General features: G+C 36.6%; 1 protein-coding gene across 1 annotated transcript; it reads left to right on the forward strand.

Annotated features, from left to right (window-relative positions):
- The first annotated feature begins 405 nt into the window (after positions 1-405).
- LOC121424031 (glutaryl-CoA dehydrogenase, mitochondrial-like) lies at positions 406-20,501 on the forward strand. The gene is made up of 9 exons (XM_041619604.1): positions 406-591; positions 5,989-6,168; positions 6,796-7,029; positions 14,627-14,756; positions 16,274-16,496; positions 16,964-17,067; positions 18,009-18,134; positions 18,543-18,703; positions 19,360-20,501. The coding sequence occupies exons 1-9, from the start codon at positions 489-491 to the stop codon at positions 19,434-19,436; spliced, it is 1,338 nt and encodes a 445-aa protein (XP_041475538.1). The 5' UTR covers positions 406-488; the 3' UTR covers positions 19,437-20,501.
- The last annotated feature ends 408 nt before the right edge of the window (positions 20,502-20,909 follow it).

The following is a 20,909-nucleotide window of genomic DNA, read 5'->3' on the forward strand; positions in this document are numbered from 1 at the left end:
GACGTGCATTCCCGTATTATTGGTCGTAAGAGGCTGAGTGAGGTATCAAATTAATCAGAAGATAATGGAAAATGGACACATCTGCAGTGTGTGTATCACAGCTGATTCAAGGAGTCTGCATAGCAGACTAGGTCTACTGGGGCCTCAGAAGACCCGCATCTGCAGTGTGTATATCACAGCTGATTCAAGGAGTCTGCATAGCAGACTAGGTCTACTGGGGCTACAGAAGACCCACATCTGCAGTGTGTGTATCACAGCTGATTCAAGGAGTCTGCATAGCAGACTAGGTCTACTGGGGTTGCAGATGAAATCGCTCTCTACGCTCGCCCTTTCAGGCTGGACCATTAGCAGATCCCACCTCACGAGCCATTCAGAGTCTGCATAGCAGACTACTATAGATATGACGTCACGTTAACAGAGAGTTGATTGCGTAAAAAGGGAAAAAGGACTGCGTAGGAACGTTGTATTCACGACTTGATTCTGAAATAATGGCCCTCCGGAGAATTTTAACCTCAGATTTACTGAGGAAAGTTACTCAGCCAGTTGTTTACTCATCATCTAGAACATTAGGAACGGTACCTGCAACAGAACGTATCCTTTATAGCTTACTGATTTTATATGATGCAATGATATTTTTCGAAGCAGTGTCCCACACATTCACATTTTTGTCATTGAACCAACTTCTTAACTCAAGAGTCAAGTCATCAAGAGAATTATAGAGCTAACGCGGGTAGGAGGACCACCAAATTTAAAAAGCTCTTAATTGTTAATAGAAATACATAAAATGATCTTCAAGTCCTAAAACATAATAAAGAATACTTAAAAGCGATAGAAATTTCATCATAACTTCTGAAAAAAGGGCAAAAAATACTAGTTCTATATAGATTAAGATTGTGTTTGTGTGCCAAAAAAAATACACCGAAGAAATGGTATGGTTGGAACTACCCCTTATCGACCACCTAATCTTCTAAGCATCGTATCTGCGAAAATATTCATCAATTTTACCCAGTTTTCGTCTCATTTGTGCAGAAAATTGAGCAGATCAGATTCCCATGTTTCGCTCGGCGACTCAGATTCAAACCGCTTATACAGTGCGTATCAAAAAAAAGTTTACACTTTGAAAAAGCCCTGGGAATTAAAAAATATACAACATGTGGGTAATGTTGTCACTTGTAATTATGGGTTTGGGTCTCATCTATCCAATGAAGGTAAAAGTTTTGATAGAATGTTACACTTGAGTGAGCACTGTCCATTTTTGTAAAGCTCGCAGAAATCTGTTTGCGCAGAAATGCTTGTTTTCACACTGTGTCAAGGGGAAAGGGCAAAATCAAACTTACCCTGCGAAGCATTTCTCATAAATTTCCCAAGCACTTTTAGCCAATTGAAATAAAACGGATACATTCAAGCATTTTGTAACAATTTTGCCGCCCAAATTTGAGATTTCAACACTTAGTAAGCACAACCTTTACTCTTTTTGTGCCAGCTGGATCCGAGGACATAACTGAATCTGAACAAAAGTTTATATCACACATCTCCAGCATTTTTCACTAAGTTTTTATCATTTAAAGTTGGTTTACATTTCATTTTCATTTAATACTTGTTTCTCTACACTTTTCCCAAGCTTGGCAATGATTAACAAAATAAAAATCAAGCCTAAGCCATTTCATGTAAACCACAGCTCAGTGTAAAGCAAATATCGTCACCATGGACTTGGTGTGTGGGGGAGTGGGATGGGGCGCAATGCACTCGTAGAAGTGTTTTGGGCAAGGAAACAAGTTTAAAAAGGTAAAAGATATCTTCATATCACTTTTACTTGCTAATTTCCACGTGTTCTTCATGATTAAGGTCTACTTTTATTCGCATAACTATTTCAAAGTTCTGCGCAAATCATTTTTCACCAACTTTTCAAAAGTAAGTGGTGCTCACTCAAGCGGAAATATTTTTCGACAGTTATATCGTCATTTGCCTAAATGGATCTGTACCAATGCTAAAATGTGGAAAAATCGTCAGGATATTACAAATATATAATTTTAAAGGATTTTTTCTAAGTGTAAACTTTTTTTTGATACGCACTGTATATCGACGAATGCGACGATTTTACATTTGCTCATTTGCACCCGTCTTTTGAAACCGACCACCCGCAATACACTAAGTTTACGGTCGATTCTTGTCGCGGTGGCGAAATATTTTTACTCTTTCAAATCAGTTCTATGACGTCAACATGCTAAATGATCGCCTCACTACTTCCACTGCGAGCTCCGGCGCATGATTCGACGATTGACGACGGATATTTGTTCTAAAGCCGTTTCCTATCGGATTTCTTGGTTTTTCAGCGGGGATTGGGTTTGGTCAATACAATTTTGATTAATTCTACTAAATTTCTACTTTTTGTTGCTTCTTTTTTTCTCGTAAAATCGATTCTTACCGTTTCTATGGACACTGCGCCTACTCTCTCGCGCGTATCATTTGTAATACGCAATAATTTTAACACGCGCAAGGTGGTCGGTTTCAAAAGAGGTGGTCGATATGTGGTAGTCTCACCATATACTGTATAGTGTATGATGGGATGTCCAAAAATATTCATCAGGCTTAATTTTTTTCACAAAATATTCATAATTTATACAAAACCAATTCAAGAAATAGTTACACATTGACGGCAAGATCGTAAACTATAAAATCATGGACGAAAATGTGAAGTAGGTCAAGGTTTCCCCGGTATCGCGATCTCAAAATTCTATTCCATCGGCAAATGCAGGCTGTGCTGGAAAACCGCTCAAAAAAAGTGTCACTAACTTCGGGCACCAAAGCTTTTGTGGAGATTTAAACAAAAACTCAAGCTCAAAAAGTAAAATATTTATATCAGATTGATGGCAAAATGCTATGGAATCGGTTAGTACCACCTTTAACTCACATTTTTGATGATTTCTGCTTGCAAAATGGTGATATCGTGATACTTGTTGATTTCTTCAAAATGGGTGCTAGCGGTGACAAATTTGCCGATCTTTTGCTAATATTTTTATGAATAAGCATTTTAAAGAAGCTTTCACTACAGGGTAATTTTAGGTCACTTTTCACGTTGATGTCAGATTTAAGGATATTGGCTAGTTTTTGAGATAATGACCGTCCGCGAAGTATGGACACGTGCGAAGTTTGGACTCACTGCCATACGAAAAAATTGGAAATAGATTTTAGAAGACTGCTCCATATTTTGTGGGATATCCATGATATTAGGGGGAATCGGCTTCACATCGTTCGATAAGTTTTGTAGAAGGACTTGATTTTATTAAAGGTCAAGTCCACCCCAGGAAAATACTGATTTGAATAAAGAGAGAAAAAACAAAATAGCAGAGTGCTGTAAATTTCATCAAAATTGGATGAAAAATAATAATATTATGACATTTTAAAGTTTAGCTTATTTTTCACAAAACAGTGATATGCGCAACTAGGTGAGTCAGTTGATGTCCATCACTATTTCTTTTGTTTTTTATTTGAATTATACAATATTTTATTTTTTATAGATTTGAAAATAAGGACCAACCTGACTAAAAAATTAGTATTAAACAATGCTAAATCCTCATGTTCAGGGAGGAATTAATTGTATCACTTGACAATGATTAGAAAATTGGTATATTTCAATTTCATGTAAAAAAATACAAAAGAAATAGTGAATGGATGACATCATGGTCTCTTCATTTGCATAACAACTAGGGAGTGCGTATAACTGTTTTGTGAAATTAAGCAAAACTTTAAAATGTCATAACTTTCTTATTTTACATCCGATTTTTGATGAAATTTTCATTGTTATGCTTGTTGGATTTTTCTCTTTTTATTTCAAAACAACTTCTGTCCTTAAAAGCTTTTCTGAAATTCATGCAAGGGCCATGTAAGTGTAATTTCGCATGCGCCGTGCCTTCAATTTTCCTGTACATGGAGGCATGTAATGCACCCATGGGTGAGCTACGCACAGCTACGACGGGTGGTCCGTGCATGCGTGGCGTAGCTAGTCAAGAAGAATTTGTGATGATTTTAGAAATATGACTTATCATCACGCAGTCAAGGCATACTTTTATAACATGTAGGCCCCTGTTTAAACACATAAACATGGATTTCCAAATAAAATCCAGAATTTACAAATTGTAATTCTGAAAAAAAAACCTGGGGGTTCTAAATCTAACTTCACATTTTTTTTTTCTAATATTTCACTGCCCCTGTCCCTGATGCCATAGATCTAAGTATGAAATTTTTTTTTTCTAAAAAAATCAGAGCTTAGCAGACTGATGTCTTGATTGTGTCTTCAAAATGTTCCCATGCTTCTTACCCAATGCAATTGACATTTGACACTTATCAATGGGGGCCAGACAGCCAGACCCTGGACACCGTGATCCGATTGAGTTCTCCAGGGTTGGCTCCGGTTCGGACAACTTGACCTCTTCAATTCATTTTAAAAATTCCATGAAATCAATTTTCCAACTTTGCTTCAAAAGTATTTTTCTGCATAATCAATTTTCTATATATATTCTTGATAGCAATTTCTGTGCCATTGAAGTATGTCAGTGGGGGACTAAGAAAAAAAGAGGAATGGAAAGAAAAGGAAAGGACAATGGTGTAGTATATTTTTTCTGAAAAGTATGTCAAAATCTATCACAAACATGGATTTTTAAATAAAAATTTCGAAATTTTTCACATGTTACACCACATCAAACCACCTGAAAATTTTTAGCTAATTACACTCTTGAAGCAAAGGTAGAAACTCATTCTCATGAAATTTTGAAGAAGAATTCAAGTGGTTAAATTCCCGGGGTCGAGTTGTCCGAACCATAGTCAAACCTGGACTACTCGACCCGGTGGAGTTGTCCAGGGTAGGGCTGTCTGGTGGTCGGGCTGTCCCAGATTCTTTGCGGTGACGTAAACCGTACAGAAAATTGGTGGGATGCCAAGTTTTCTTGGCATTTACTTGAATGTGCATGTGACAATCAGCCGCAGAGAAATTTTGCCTTACTAATAATAATAATATTCTGCATTTATATAGCGCTTAATACATCGGAACGACGTCTCTAAGCGCTTTACAGATATTATTACAGATACATATTATTACAGATATATTTTTACCCCGGTCATCAGATCCTTGCATGCCCGCATACAATGTATGCACCTTCTCCACTCCCTAGGGAGCTTTCCAACAAGAGTTTGAAGACTCAATTGCTAGGCATACTACATATAGGCTTTCACATCCCACCGAGTACCCATTTAACACCTGGGTCGAGAGTGGCAAAGTGTGGATTAACGCCTTGCCAAAGGATGCTAGGCTATGGTGGGATTCGAACACACGACCCTCTGATTACAAGGCGAGAATCAGAACCACTACACCACGGCGCTTCCTTTCGGCTGAGTGTCACATTCAAGTCTGTCACAGAGGGGAAAATATAAAATTCTTCCGCTCTGCCATAGGAATAAAAGTAGTGATCGCCAGCAACGCATTGTAGAGAGAGTCATTTCGCACAAATTTTTGCACATCCACAATAGCATCATTTGTGCTCATTGCCAACCCTAATCTAGGATGATTAACTTCATTTTGGAGAGTAAAAATCATTTGCTATTGTTATATTAATCTAAGATTCTTGACACTTTTTTTAAACGACCATACAGAGCTCAGAGCAATGGATAACCAAATGTAAACAAGGTCTGGAAATCCACTTTTCCTGCCAGCTGATGTTGTTGCAATCAACATTATGAAAAATGCAATTTTAACACTCAAATTGTTCTGATATGATGATTATCAAAATCTTATTTTTTGTGAATTTCTTGACCTATAGAGTTTTTAAGAACGGCAAGGAAAAAATTGCTATTTGCTACACCACCATTATGGCTCTTGGAAAAGCAGTTGCTCAGTTAATAGGCCAATTGCCTGCAAGAAAAAATACAGTTTCTTTATCTCCACAGTTGACTTGCAATGTCATTTCCTTAACTGTATATATTTGTAAATGCTAGCTTCTGAAAAGTCAGATATAGGTGAAAAGAAAGCTACAGGAAAGGTTGAATTTAGTTGGAAAGATGCTCTTAACCTTGAGAGCCAACTGACAGAGGAAGAGATCTTGGTCCGGGATCAGTTCAAAGCATATTGCCAAGAGAAGCTCATGCCAAGAATCCTAATGGCTAATAGAAATGGAGGTAACTATTATACAAATAATTACATGCACAACAGCACAACATTAGCGGACCGCGTTCCGGAGGAGACAAAGCATGGGGGGGGGGCACTGCATTGTCTGTGAACAATGCTGTGCCCCCCAATGCTTTGTCTCCTCTGGGTCACGGTCCGCCACTGCAGCACAAGGTACCTTTGAACTGGTTCCAACACATGTAAGGCATATCTGAGGGCATTCAGTTTGTCAGTGTTAGAAATGTAACAACTGTGGGTAATAATTGTAATGCCCCAGCAAAATAATACGTTCTATGTTTTATGAGATGATGATGTGGGTCCTTGTTGTTTCATGAACCATTCTCATCTCCAAACCATGACTGGTAAAATAAAACTAGTAATTATTACCAGTCATTGGTAAATTTATCTGTTAGCTGGAATAAATGACTGGTCATCATGTGATAGATTTCAGGCAAATTTTAGGATCGATATCACTTTTATAAATATGTATATCTAAGACACAAAATTAGTTTATTTAATGAATAGAGAGTTAGAATTTGGTTCTCATTGGAAAGATATCCCCCTTGAAATTGTTTGATAGTGAAATATATTATGTTGCATTCTGCATTTTTTTTTTCTTTTCCCGTGAACCCATGCAGAGTTTGACCGCAATATCTTCTATGAGCTTGGTGCCCTTGGAGTGCTAGGACCAACCATCAAAGGCTACGGGTGTGCTGGAGTATCGTCTGTCGCTTATGGTTTACTCGCCAGGGAGATAGAGTATATAGACAGCAGCTATAGATCGGCGTTCAGCGTTCAGTCTTCACTCGTTATGCATCCCATCAATGCATATGGGACGGAGGCACAGAAAGAGAAATATCTACCCAGGCTAGGTGAGGAGTGAGGGATAGATTGATGGGGAGGATGAGGAGGGAATGGAGAAGAGAATGAAGGCAAGAGAGAGAAAAAAGAGAAGAATGCATTGAGAATGTAGATTTTAGAAAAAAGAGAGACAGAGATAGAGCTGGAGAGAGAGAGACAGACAGACATACAAGAGTGTGTGTGTGTATTTCAGTTATGTCAGTTGGTATCAATCAGATATGATTATTTTTGTCTGGACCAACCTTAAACCATCCAAAAGGCGTGACCAGGGCTAAAACCTCTGCATCAATTTGTAATTTCCCCACAAAGCTTGGATTACAGGTGCAACACCTACAATGCCCAGAGAGCAAGATAAAGAAAGATATGAGAAAGGAGGGCAGCTTACAGAGAAATATTCTGTGTTTAACAAGGTTAATAAGATCAATTAATAAGAAAAAAATCAACTGGAGGAGAGAGAGGGAGAAAATGTTGAGTAATTGTGTATGGCATGCAGGAACAAATGTCAATGAAACCAGTTCTGGGGCCTGTTGGAGAAAGAGTTGCATTTAAACGCAAGTCAATAAATCAATCGCAAGTCCCAAATGCGCGCTGTTTGGTTGAAAAGTCTTATTCAGAAGATTATTTCCCAACCTCCATTGATTTGCAATTATCCCATGAATAGTATCTATTGTAGTACTCACCTGAAATGTAAATTACATCTAACCAATTTTTCACACTTTAATACAATTTAATTTATCAAATAATTGTCTTTTCTTGATATTTCCCAAATTGCAAATCTCAGTGAACTCATATAATGCTTTTCATTTTATTTAAATACTCTGTTATAAATTATTATTACAAGCATTCTAATGCTTGTAGATACATAATGATGTGATTGGGGGAGGTATTGTGGGGGTTGGCCTGAAGTGACCAAATCACATGTATGACCATTGTATTTTGCCGATTCTGAATATCTTCATTTTATTTTTATTTTCACCATTGGTGTTATGACCTGGATGGGTTTGGGGAGGAAGACCTGTGGGTTATGGCTATTAAGTTAGCCTTTTCCATACCCAGGCAGCCTCTCCAACTCTCATCCAGGTCTTATTTTTTCTATCATTTACAAGTTTGATTGATCTTGTCTCTGATCTGTTTGTACTCTTTGTTTTTTTGAATGCCAAATAAAATAATAATAATAACTAGAATTTAATTCGTCATGCGGACGAATTAGGTGGTCTGTCTTTATTCTCGGCATCATGATCACTATTACCATGTTCATGCATATCAATATGACCTTCATGATGACAACGGAATGCTCATTATGGATGGAATACTTGTGAAAGACGGTAGATGATAAAGCACTGTGAAAAGGGTCCGGAAAATGGTCTCTTTGATGTATGACTATATATGCATGTGATATGAAAAAGAGATTATAATCTGTTTTATCTTGCTAAATTTTAACTTTTATACCATAAAATCATCATAAAGGATCATGTACGAGGTGGTAAAAAGAAAAAAAAATGGAAAAAAAATCATCTTGTCTACCCCAGGACTCGAACCTCCGCCCTCGAGAAAGCAAGTCAAATGCGTTATCCATTGAGCCACGATATTCCCCATAGAGATTACACGTAAGCAATTTTGAGAATTACAATTCCAATTTTGCAAGTGAAATACGGGCATGATCCCGGCATCTGATCAAAAAATGAAGGGCACATTTCCGATAGCCCAGAATCTCAGCTACAACATGTTAAAAGCTCAGGGAAAGCTGACAAGAAACAATGGAGATATGGCTCACGAAATAGAGGAATGTCGAATCCAGTTTTGACAAAAAGTAAATTCCCATAGACATTACACACAAAATAAGGAAAAATGACATGCCTCTTTTCATCGCTGTTTTACGCAATGATGCGTATCTCAAAACGAAAATTTATGTTAACTTAGGAGAAAGAGTACATTCTAAACTACAACATATCCAAATCTGGGCGAAAAATGATCAATATTTAAGAAGTTACAACCAAATTTACACAAATTTGATGACGTCATTTTTGAAAAAATTGAAATTTTTAGTTTAGGCGCCATTTTGATGACGTCATGATATAATTTAGGGATATTGCTGAAATGAAATCGAATCTACAACTCATACTCTATCAATATATGAAAAAAAAATTGGGGGTCAATGGACTATTTAAAGAGCTACAGTGAATTTTCAATAGGCATGTTTTTGCCCATATATGGCCTATAGTGAGAGCTCGCGCGCACACGTGCTGCAAACTTTAACGGGTGTTAATTTCGTTATTATTGGTCGTAGAGAGCTAAATTGGGTATCAAATTGTTCAAAATTATATTATCGATGCAATGATGTAAAAAAAACGGTGTTTTTGCACTGCATTAAGGCATTACGCGTGGAAAATTTTTTAAATGCTTAGAATGACCTTAAACGTACTCAACTTTGGTCAAAAAGTGATTTTGAGTATTTTTTAATTTTGCGCGTACACGCGCGTCGTGACCTCCAGGTGACCTTTGATGACATGACCTGATGACCCTTGACCTGAAGTTAATATGATGTTAATTTGATTGATTTTTGATAATTGATAATGGAGATATGATTGGTAATGTGATTTTACAAAATGGCGCCTAGATGACGTCATCATGACCTGATGACCTTGAAAAGCTTATTCTGACGTGTCCATGACAGATCCTATGTATGACGAAAAAATCAGCAAAATTGATTCAGCCGATTCGGAGAAAAGTTGGCGACAAACATAGGTGCGAAAAATAAATCAATGAAATGCTAACAATTACAATTAAAATACTAGAATTTAATTCGTCATGCGGACGAATTAGGTGGTCTGTCATGATTTGTCATTCAGTGTCGGCTGATGTATGAAATAAATCATTTAGATATCATTGATAATCTTGATCGTAGACATCCTAAGAATAAGTTTTGACCATTACTAAATGTGATTATTGATGTGGTGATGACAATCGTCAGACATACATCTTCAAACAGATACATACAAGATAGATGATTATACCTCACGGATCAACACGGCAATGCCGGCATGATCCGGGGAGGTCCGGGATAGTTTTGCCCCAGATGACTGTGAACACGGCATCAACACGGCAGCTTCACACGGATCTACACGGATCATGCCGGCAGAGCACGTCGTCAACACGGACCAATACGTCAGCAACACGGACCTACACGTCAGCTACACGGACCACCACGTCAGCAACACGGACCTACACGTCAGCAATACGGACGAACACGTCAAATGCGTTATCCATTGAGCTAGCATATTCCCCATAGAGATTACACGTTAGCAAATTTGAGAATTACAATTCCAATTTTGCAAGCGAAATACGGGCATGATCCCGGCATCTGATAAAAAAATGGAGGGCAGATTTTCGAAAGCTTAGAATCTCGGCTACAACGTAGTAAAAGCTCAGGGAAAACTGACAAGAAACAATGGAGATATAGCTCACGAAATAGAGGAATGTCGAATCTAGTTTTGAGAAAAGGTCATGTCCCATAGAGATTACACGCAAAATACATGTGATATGAAAAAAGTAATTATAATCTGTTTTATCTTGCTAAATTTAAACTTTTATATCTTTAAATTATCATAAAGGATCATGTAAGAAGCGGCAAAAAGAAAAAAAAGTGAAAAAAAAAAATTCATCTTGTTCACCGCAGGACTCGAACCCGCGCCCTTTAGAAAACAGTCAAAGCCACGATATTCCCCATAGAGAATACACGTAAGCAATTTTGAGAATTACAAGTCCAATTTTGGAAGTGAAATACGGGCATGATCCCGGCATCTGATCAAAAAATGAAGGGCACACTTGCGAAAGCTTAGAATCTCAGCTATTCCCCATAGAGAATACACGTAAGCAATTTTGAGAATTACAAGTCCAAGTCCTGATGACCCTTGACCTGAAGTTAATATGATGTTAATTTGATTGATTTTTGATAATTGATAATGGAGATATGATTGGTAATGTGATTTTACAAAATGGCGCCTAGAGGACTCGAACCCGCGCCCTTTAGAAAACAGTCAAAGCCACGATATTCCCCATAGAGAATACACGTAAGCAATTTTGAGAATTACAAGTCCAATTTTGGAAGTGAAATACGGGCATGATCCCGGCATCTGATCAAAAAATGAAGGGCACACTTGCGAAAGCTTAGAATCTCAGCTATTCCCCATAGAGAATACACGTAAGCAATTTTGAGAATTACAAGTCCAATTTTGGAAGTGAAATACGGGCATGATCCCGGCATCTGATCAAAAAATGAAGGGCACACTTGCGAAAGCTTAGAATCTCAGCTACAACATACTAAAAGCCTAAAGAAAACTGACAGGAAAAAATGGAGATATGGCTCACGAAATAGAGGAATGTCGAATCTAGTTTTGAGAAAAAGTCATGTCCCATAGAGATTACACGCAAAATGAGGAAAAATGACATGCCTCTTTTCATCGCTGTTTTACGCAATGATGCGTTTCTCAAAATTAACTTTTATGTATATTAAGGAGAAAGAGTACATTCTAAACTACAACATATCGAAATCTGGGCGAAAAACGATCTATATTCGAGAAGTTACAACCAAATTTGCATAAATTTGATGACGTCATTTTTGAAAAAATGAAATTTTTAGTTTAGGCGCCATTTTGATGACGTCACGATATAATTTAGGGACAATGGTGACATGAAATCAAATCTACAACTCATACTCTATCGATATATGAAAAAAAAATTGGGGGTCAACGGACTATTTAAAGAGCTACAGTGAATTTGCAATAGGCATGTTTTTGCCCATATATGGCCTATAGTGAGAGCTCGCGCGCACACATGCTGCAAACTTTAACGGGTGTTAATTTCGTTATTAATGGTCGTAGAAGGTTGATCAAGGTATCAAATTGTTCAGAATTTTATTATCAATGCAAAGATGTAAAAAAAACGGTGATTCTACATTGTGTTAGAGCGTTACGCGCGGAAACGCGCGCGCATGTGTGCGCGCGCAAAATTTTGGAAATGCTTAAAATGACCTGAAACGTACTCTCGTTTGGTCAAAAAGTGATTTTGAGCATTTTGAAATTTTGACGCGCGCGTACGCGCGCGTCGTGACCTTCAGGTGACCTTTGATGACATGACCTGATGACCCTTGACCTTAAATTGATGTGATGTTAATTTGATTGATTTTTGATAATTGATAATGGAGATATGATTGATAATGTGATTTTACAAAATGGCGCCTAGATGACGTCATCATGACTTGATGACCTTGAAAAGCTTATTTTGACGTGTCCATGACAGATCCTATAGATGACATGAAATTCAATGAAATTGACCAAGTCCGTTTTGAGATAACTTGGCGACAAAAAAATCGTTAAAAATAAAGAAAGAAATAAGAAAATTCTGACGAAATTAAGAGGTGATCTGTCAAAGACAGACCACCTAACTAGAATTTAATTCGTCATGCGGACGAATTAGGTGGTCTGTCATGATTTGTCATTCAGTGTCGGCTGATGTATGAAATAAATCATTTAGATATCATTGATAATCTTGATCGTAGACATCCTAAGAATAAGTTTTGACCATTACTAAATGTGATTATTGATGTGGTGATGACAATCGTCAGACATACATCTTCAAACAGATACATACAAGATAGATGATTATATATATAGATGGAGTGATGGATGGAGCGATGGATGGATCAAGTGATCGATTGAGAGATAAATGATAGGTGGTTATATTAATAAAACATAGATAGACAGACAGACAGACATATAGATAGATAGATAGATAGATAGATAGATAGATAGAGACAAATAGATTGATATAGATAGATAGCCAGACAAACATACATATAGAAAGATAGATAGAGACAGGCAGATAGATTGATGGATATATAGATATGCATATCTAAACAAATAGATATGTTATATTAGACAGAGAGAGAGATAGACAGATACATATACAGAGTAGGTAGATAGACATATATATGGATAGATAGATTTATGAGAGAATGATAGCGGATGGACGGATATGATTAGATAGATATAATACGAAAAAAAAGTAATTATAATCTGTTTTATTTTGCAATATTTTAGCTATTAATTATTAGAATTGTTATAATTGATCGTGCGCAAGATAGTAAAAAAAAAAAAAAAAAATCATGTCCACCCGCGGACTCGAACCCCTGCCCGCATGATTGAATGAGATGCAAGTCTGACGCCTAACCGATTGAGCTAGCATATTTCCCATAGACTTTACACGTAAGCAAATTTGAGAATTACAATTCCAATTTTGCAAGCGAAATACGGGCATGATCCCGGCATCTGATCAAAAAATGGAGGGCACACTTCCGAAAGCTAAGAATCTCAGCTACAACATACTAAAAGCTCAGGGAAACCCGACAAGAAAAAGTGGAGATATGGCTCACGAAATAGAGGAATGTCGAATCTAGTTTTGAGAAAAAGTCATGTCCCATAGAGATTACACGCAAAATGAGGAAAAATGACATGCCTCTTTTCATTGCTGTTTTACGCAATGATGCGTTTCTCAAAACGAATATTTATGTTAACTGAGGAGAAAGAGTACATTCTAAACTAAAACATATCAAAATCTGGGCGAAAAACAATCTATATTCGAGAAGTTACAACCAAATTTGCATAAATTTGATGACGTCATTTTTGAAAAAATGAATTTTTTAGTTTAGGCGCCATTTTGATGACATCACGATATAATTTAGGGACAATGGTGACATGAAATCAAATCTGCATTTCATACTCTATCGATATATGAAAAAAAAATTGGGGGTCAATGGACTATTTAAAGAGCTACAGTAAATTTTCAATAGGCATGTTTTTGCCCATATATGGCCTATAGTGAGAGCTCGCGCGCACACGTGCTGCAAACTTCAACGGGTGTTAATTTCGTCATTAATGGTCGTAGAAGGTTGATCAAGGTATCAAATTGTTCAAAATTTTATTATCAATCCATAAATGTAAAAAAAACGGTGTTTCTGCGTTGCGTTAAGGCGTTACGCCAAAATTTTGAAATGCTTAAAATGACCTGAAACGTACTCTATTTTGGTCAAAAAGTGATTTTGAGCATTTTGAAATTTTGACGCGCGCGTACGCGCGCGTCGTGACCTCCAGGTGACCTTTGATGACATGACCTGATGACCCTTGACCTGAAGTTGATGTGATGTTAATTTGATTGATTTTTGATAATTGATAATGGAGATATGATTGATAATGTGATTTTACAAAATGGCGCCTAGATGACGTCATCATGACCTGATGACCTTGAAAAGCTTCTCTGCACGTGTCCATGACAGATCCTATAGATGACATGAAATTCAATGAAATTGACCAAGTCCATTTTGAGATAACCTGGCGACAAGAAAATCCGTAAAAATAAATAAATAAATAAATAATAAGAAAATTCTGACGAAATTAAGAGGTGATCTGTCATAGACAGACCACCTAATAATAATTATGTAAGATATATTATGTTTATTGTCATGTTCCAAATGTATATTCCATTGTTCATGTTAAATTTATAATTATGGACAATAAATAAGTACTTATTATTTATCTATGAATCTTTGTTTAGCGTCTGGTGAGCTGATAGGAGCCTTTGGCCTGACAGAACCCAACCACGGCAGCGACCCTGCTGGTATGGAGACTAAAGCTGTCTATAATCCTTCATCAAAGACATTCACCCTCAATGGGGCAAAGTCATGGTATGTCAATATTCAGAGCATTTCTTTTTCTTTAAATCTGGATCTTTGTTTAGAGGAATGTTAATAAATATCCACCCATTAGAAAAAAAAGCAACATTTGATGATTGAATCAATTCTCAGCAATAAATGGCCAAAACTTAAAGGTAAATGCCAGTTTCGGTAACGATATCAAAATGAGTTCGTACAGAATCCAATGAAATGACCACCAAAGTGTCTGTTTGTATAAATAAAAAATATGTGCCAAATGATTCTGGAAGAAATTGTGTAATTGCTAAAAAACAGCAAATAAGCACAGGATTCGGGTAGAGCGTCGGGGCCCGACATTCAAAGCAATAATAATGCACTGTCCCACGTGCGCTTATCTGTGTTGGGGATCTTCGGTGTGAACATTTTTCAGCGTAGCTTTCAAGATTTCACAGTTCAGTTCAGTTTATGTAACTTAACCAGACCTAGATCCTCGATGATATACTGACAATTAAGTCTTGTTTTACAGACTTTCTCATGAAATCAGTGTTTACTGCAACTACTGGAATTTCTCTTTAAGCTGATTTAAATGGACATATTAATAAAGTAAAATTGATAAATTGATAGATTAAGCTCAAGCAGCTATTTAAGTTCTTTCTGAATGAAAAAAAAAATGTTATGGCTGGGATTCAAACCCATGACCTTCTGATTGAGAGTGGAAAGTCAGACTGCACTACCCTAAGCATTTCGTCGCACGCACCACGAACCGTCCTCTCTGCGCACTTCGATGCGAAAGTTACTTTTGCAGAAAATGCATTTAAAGAAAATTTTTTTTGTAAACCAGCAATAAGTGCACCTACAAGGAGAGCAAATTATTTACCAGTGTCTTCGTTCAAAAGTTCAGGTTCCAAAGTTTCATCCCGTATCTTTATATTTTCTTGAAGTTAATTATTTACGCCACAGTGGGCAACGTAACAGAGAGGACGGTTCGTGGAATAGATACAGTGCGCTTAATTTTCGCATCGAAGTGCGCAGAGAGGACGGTTCGTGGTGCGTTGCACAATTTGTCTACATTTGTCTACACCCAGGTGTAGTAAATGGGTACCTGGTATGAAAGGCATTCCTTGAATGCTCAAGCACCGATCATGGTAGCCATACTAAAGCCAGGGTAATAGTACGCAGCGCTTAGAAACAATATGTTTTGCTCTGTGTAAATGTTGCATGTTATTTATTTTATAAAATGGATTCAGGGATATATCCAAAGTAAGTGCGAATGCAAGTCACATATTATTTGAAAAATTTGAGGGATTCAAACTACATTTCCACTCAAAATTCAAAATTTTTTTGACCTGTCTGATAAAACAAATAATGCACATTTTGAAATATGTGATATTATGATGATGCAGGCTACTCCGGCATTCATAACATGCAAAAGCACTTAGAGTGCTTAGTGCTTGTCACATAATGTAAATACGCTTGAGTGCACTCCATAACACACCCATAAATGTCCATTTTTTGTATATCATTATTTGTTTGCCCTGTTTATTTTCCAGGATCACCAACTCGCCCATCGCCGATGTCTTTGTGGTGTGGGGGAAGAATCAGGAGGAAGGGGGCAAGATCAGAGGCTTCATCCTGGAGAAGGGAATGAAGGGTCTCTCCGCTCCGTACATCGATGGCAAGTTCTCACTGCGAGCATCCGCCACAGGACAGATTGTTATGGAGGATGTAGAGATCCCGGAGGAGAATATGCTGCCCAATGTGAAGGGTCTTGGGGTGAGTAGTATTGAACGTTGACCTTTGGAATTCGACCCCTTGGTGCATAATTTTCTCTATTGAGGAGAATTTATTGTTGTACATTAACTGTTCACTGATAGTGATTGAAAGTGGTAAAGAAATGATAGTTACAAAACGAATTAAGGAATACATTGGAATGGCGTCTTATAATAGGAGCTGTCAGTTATTATAGGAATAAGACATCATTGAAAGAAGAAGTGAACTTCCATGATATTAACCTTGTCTACTGTAGTACTGTAGTGCACCATGAATTCTTTTGTGGGTATATGTTTGGTCCTGAAAAAGACCACCCAAAAATCATTTCAGGATCAAACGTTTGCCAAAAAAGAATATGTGATGCACCCCCAAACATCAATACTGACTCATTCACAGAGGAAACCTTTAGAAGTTACATCTTAGAGCATCCTCAAGTTCACGTCCTGATCCACGTTTGTTCCTATTTACAGGGGCCGTTTGGTTGTCTGAACAACGCAAGGTATGGAATTGCATGGGGCACATTAGGGGCTGCTGAGTTCTGCTTGGAAACAGCAAGGCAGTATACATTAGATAGGTAAGTCTTAGACTTGTTTAGACTAAACATGATTAATAGTTTTGTATGTCTTTAATGTTTTTATAATGAAATTTGAGTAATCGGTTGCGCAAAGGGTATGGCACTAGTGAAAACCATTTAAGGGGAATCTTACCAGTATGCTTTTAATCAATCGGCAACATGTAAGCATGATCAATATGTTTTTGTAAATTTGCACGAAACAAATGTTCCTGGCCTTGAATTTGAATAAGTTTTAGGCAAGGCCAGGTCACTTTCCAATTTACAGCATGAATTTAAAAAAAATATGCAAAGAGCACACTAAATATCCAAGGCCGGGGACAGAGGCATCGCGGCCTATCAACAGGGCATCGAAGTCTAAATTAGCTAGTGTGAAAGTACTGAGCGAGAAACTTCTGGTAAATGTAGTTTACATTCCCCTCTTGTGAAAGCTGACCATTCTTGAGAAATTATATATGAACTTGATTTCAAATTGATGTATTTGCATTTAAGTTGATGACCTACTCAAAATTTATGTTTAGTATGTGCATATGTGGGTGAATGTGGTTGTGTGTGGGTGTTTGTGTGTATATGTGTGTTTGTAGTAGTTTTCTATTTTTAGCATCTTTACCTTATATATATATTTTCTCTCCTTTTGTATCTTGTAGACTAGTATATCCTATGTTTTATGTTAATAATCATAAGTATTCCAGGGCCCTACTCACAAGCTTTGCTTTAAAAGGGGTCCTAAAACCAATTCGTCTATGCTATAATCTAATTGATGTATGTTCATGTACTCATTTACATTGTATGTATATCTATTTTATTATGATTTGTTGTTTTTGGTTTTGAATAAATAAATTTGAACTTGAACTTTGAAGCAGCATAAAAATAACCACATAGACCTCTACTGATATTCTAATCCTAAGCCATTACTTGACTGTTATTTGACATTATCATCCCAGGGTGCAGTTCGGTTCACCTTTGGCTAGGAATCAACTGATGCAGAAGAAGATGGCTGACATGTTAACAGAGATCTCTATTGGACTGCAATCATGTATTCAAGTTGGAAGGCTGAAGGATGAGGGAAAGTGAGTTAAAAGATTTTCTTTTTGGTATATTCTTTTACATGTGATAAAAATTTAACATCAACTTGGAAAAAAAACGATTCTCGTCTAAACTCACTCATGAACCCCCTATTATAAAAACATAAAGCTTTATGAATATTCCAAACTATCTTAAAAATAATTAATGAATAAATTCTTAACATACTGATAAAAGTACATAATGTGGTATTTATTTTTGTTTGACCTCTTGATTACGAGCTTATGTTACCTATTCCATAATAATAATCTATCAGTAATGTTAATGTTGTATAAACACTCAAAAACATATGGGTATGGATGTCAAAGACCTCACACTACCAAAATCATATGGTGCACTTGTTTCTTGACCTATCTGCTTATTCCTTTGACCTGTGAACTCGTATCTTTTATTAGAGCCACACCCGAGATGATCTCCCTAATCAAGAGGAACTCTTGTGGTAAAGCCCTGGACATTGCTCGGGTATCAAGGGATATGCTCGGTGGTAATGGTATCTGCGATGAGTACCATGTCATCAGACACGTCATGAACCTAGAGGCTGTCAACACATATGAAGGTAAGAATCAAAGTCACAATAGAAAATAATTTCATAAGAAAGAAAATAAAGATCAATTGTCACCATATCTACATAATACATTGATGTCTGCATCCTATTTAGAGAATAATTTAACACCTGGTTGGAGAGTGGTAAATGTCATATGAAGGACAATAGTGCTGGCTAAATTGTAACCTTAAACCCTTGAATTAATTGAGTCAAGTGACTAGACCACTGCACCACAGCATTTCCTGAAAAGTATGCTGAAGGAAAATCATTCATAAATGCCAGTTAATTGACAAGATTCATGTGAATCTTACTTTATGAATTCATGAAATCTAAGCTGAAAGCAAGCATACTGAAGTTTGCCAACACAGATTAGCACATGTGGGACTGTATATTATTATTGCTTAGAAATTGTCCCGATACCTGGCAGTGATATCATGCTCATATTTCTTGGCAAAACACTTTCTACTAGACTCATATGGCATTACTTTTTATTCTTGAATACAAGCACAATTTTTATTGCCGAGACTGCAATATTCTGACCCAGATTCCGTGGCACTGTTCTGATAGGCACTCAGTCAAACCTGTTTGAGGATGAAGTAATGAGAGGGGTATTAGATGATGTTAAAGAATTGGTCATAATCAAAATGATAATTTTTATTTCTGTGTAGGTACACATGACATCCATGCCCTAATCCTTGGCCGGGCTATCACAGGACTCCAATCATTCACAGCAACCAGCAAATAAACATGACCCTTACCCTAGTGGAGCTTTTCATAAAACAAGTAATAAGTAATTTTCACTGACAACTGTTATAAGCTACCAAGAATTCTTGCACCTGATTGGCTAAAAATAGATTAGTCAGTGAAAATCACTATTTGCTTCATGAGACACGAGATGATGGACTACTATTCAACAAAATGATATCTCAGTGGCTACATGTCATGAAGCTGTTGTGGAGATTGGCAGGATATGACCTTTGACCTTGTCTTGTATCCCATGTATCCACATAATATATTCTATTTTAACAGTTGTTCCTTTGTATTCCTGTATGCTGTAATTTGGACACACATCAGCTTTGCCACCTGCATTTTTCAAGATATTGAGCTAAATGTAGCTTGGTTTTACATCATCATTACACCCCCAAAGGATGTGATAATCCTGCAATATGACAATGGAGACCTAGAATATAAAAGGGTGTTTTTATCAGTTGAATAGAAAATGTTTAAAAGTTATTTGCTGTCTTGTTTGTGAATCAAAAGAAACCAATAGCATTCACATTTATCAAAATATTATTGTGGTGTAAGGAGTATTTTCTACCATAACTATTTTGGTATTGATTTTGCTGTTGACATGGTATCATTATGTTGAGAACAATCTATTGCATGTGGACTAATAGAAGATGTTACCAGATCTATGGCCATTTCGGAAATGTAGTTCTGCCATTTCCTTAAGTGATGGGTATCATAACAAACTTTTTCTGCCAATACTTTTATTATTATGGTTATTAATTCATCCTTGTTGGTTAAGAGGAAGCTGAATTAGAAAATTAAGAATATTATATTGAAAGTAAATGTGAAAATTCATGTAAATGTTTGTATATGCACATTATGAATTTGAAAATTCAATACACAATGCATGTGTACTTGTTGATGTAGTTTTTGGTTGTGTCTGAAATATCCTTTATACTTTCTTCTACCTTTTTATTGTTTGAAGTTAATCTGATTGACATATGCATTTGAATTGCACATCCAGGCATTCGAATTGTATTTTCCTTGACTTTTTGTCTATTTTCCTTTCTGTACCATTTTGAAGCTGCAAATCTTGGAATTGTGCATGTATATTTTCAAACTCTCACTTTACTTTTTAACCCCAAAAAGAGAGAAAATATATAAACTACAACCTTGTCATTGTAAGTAACCACAATAATGGGTTGGTCAAATTGTTGCAATTACTCTATGGCTGTTTATGAATACTTATGATGTGTAATCTGACAGAATAAACCTAATCATGATGCTAAGAAAGAAATGTCATAGGAAAAAATACAAGTATTTGCAGTAGCATCTATGCATGTTTTAATATCGAGCTATTTCATACTGCAATAGTTCTTCTGTAACGAGCTTAAAATTCTTATAATACTGTACATATAATACTACATGTAACTGCAGAATAAATTGTGTTGAGAGCAGTAAATCATGGAACACATATACAGGTAATTGT

This window comes from Lytechinus variegatus, chromosome 11, assembly GCF_018143015.1.
Source record: "Lytechinus variegatus isolate NC3 chromosome 11, Lvar_3.0, whole genome shotgun sequence".
In the NCBI taxonomy this organism is placed as follows: Eukaryota; Metazoa; Echinodermata; class Echinoidea; order Temnopleuroida; family Toxopneustidae; genus Lytechinus; species Lytechinus variegatus.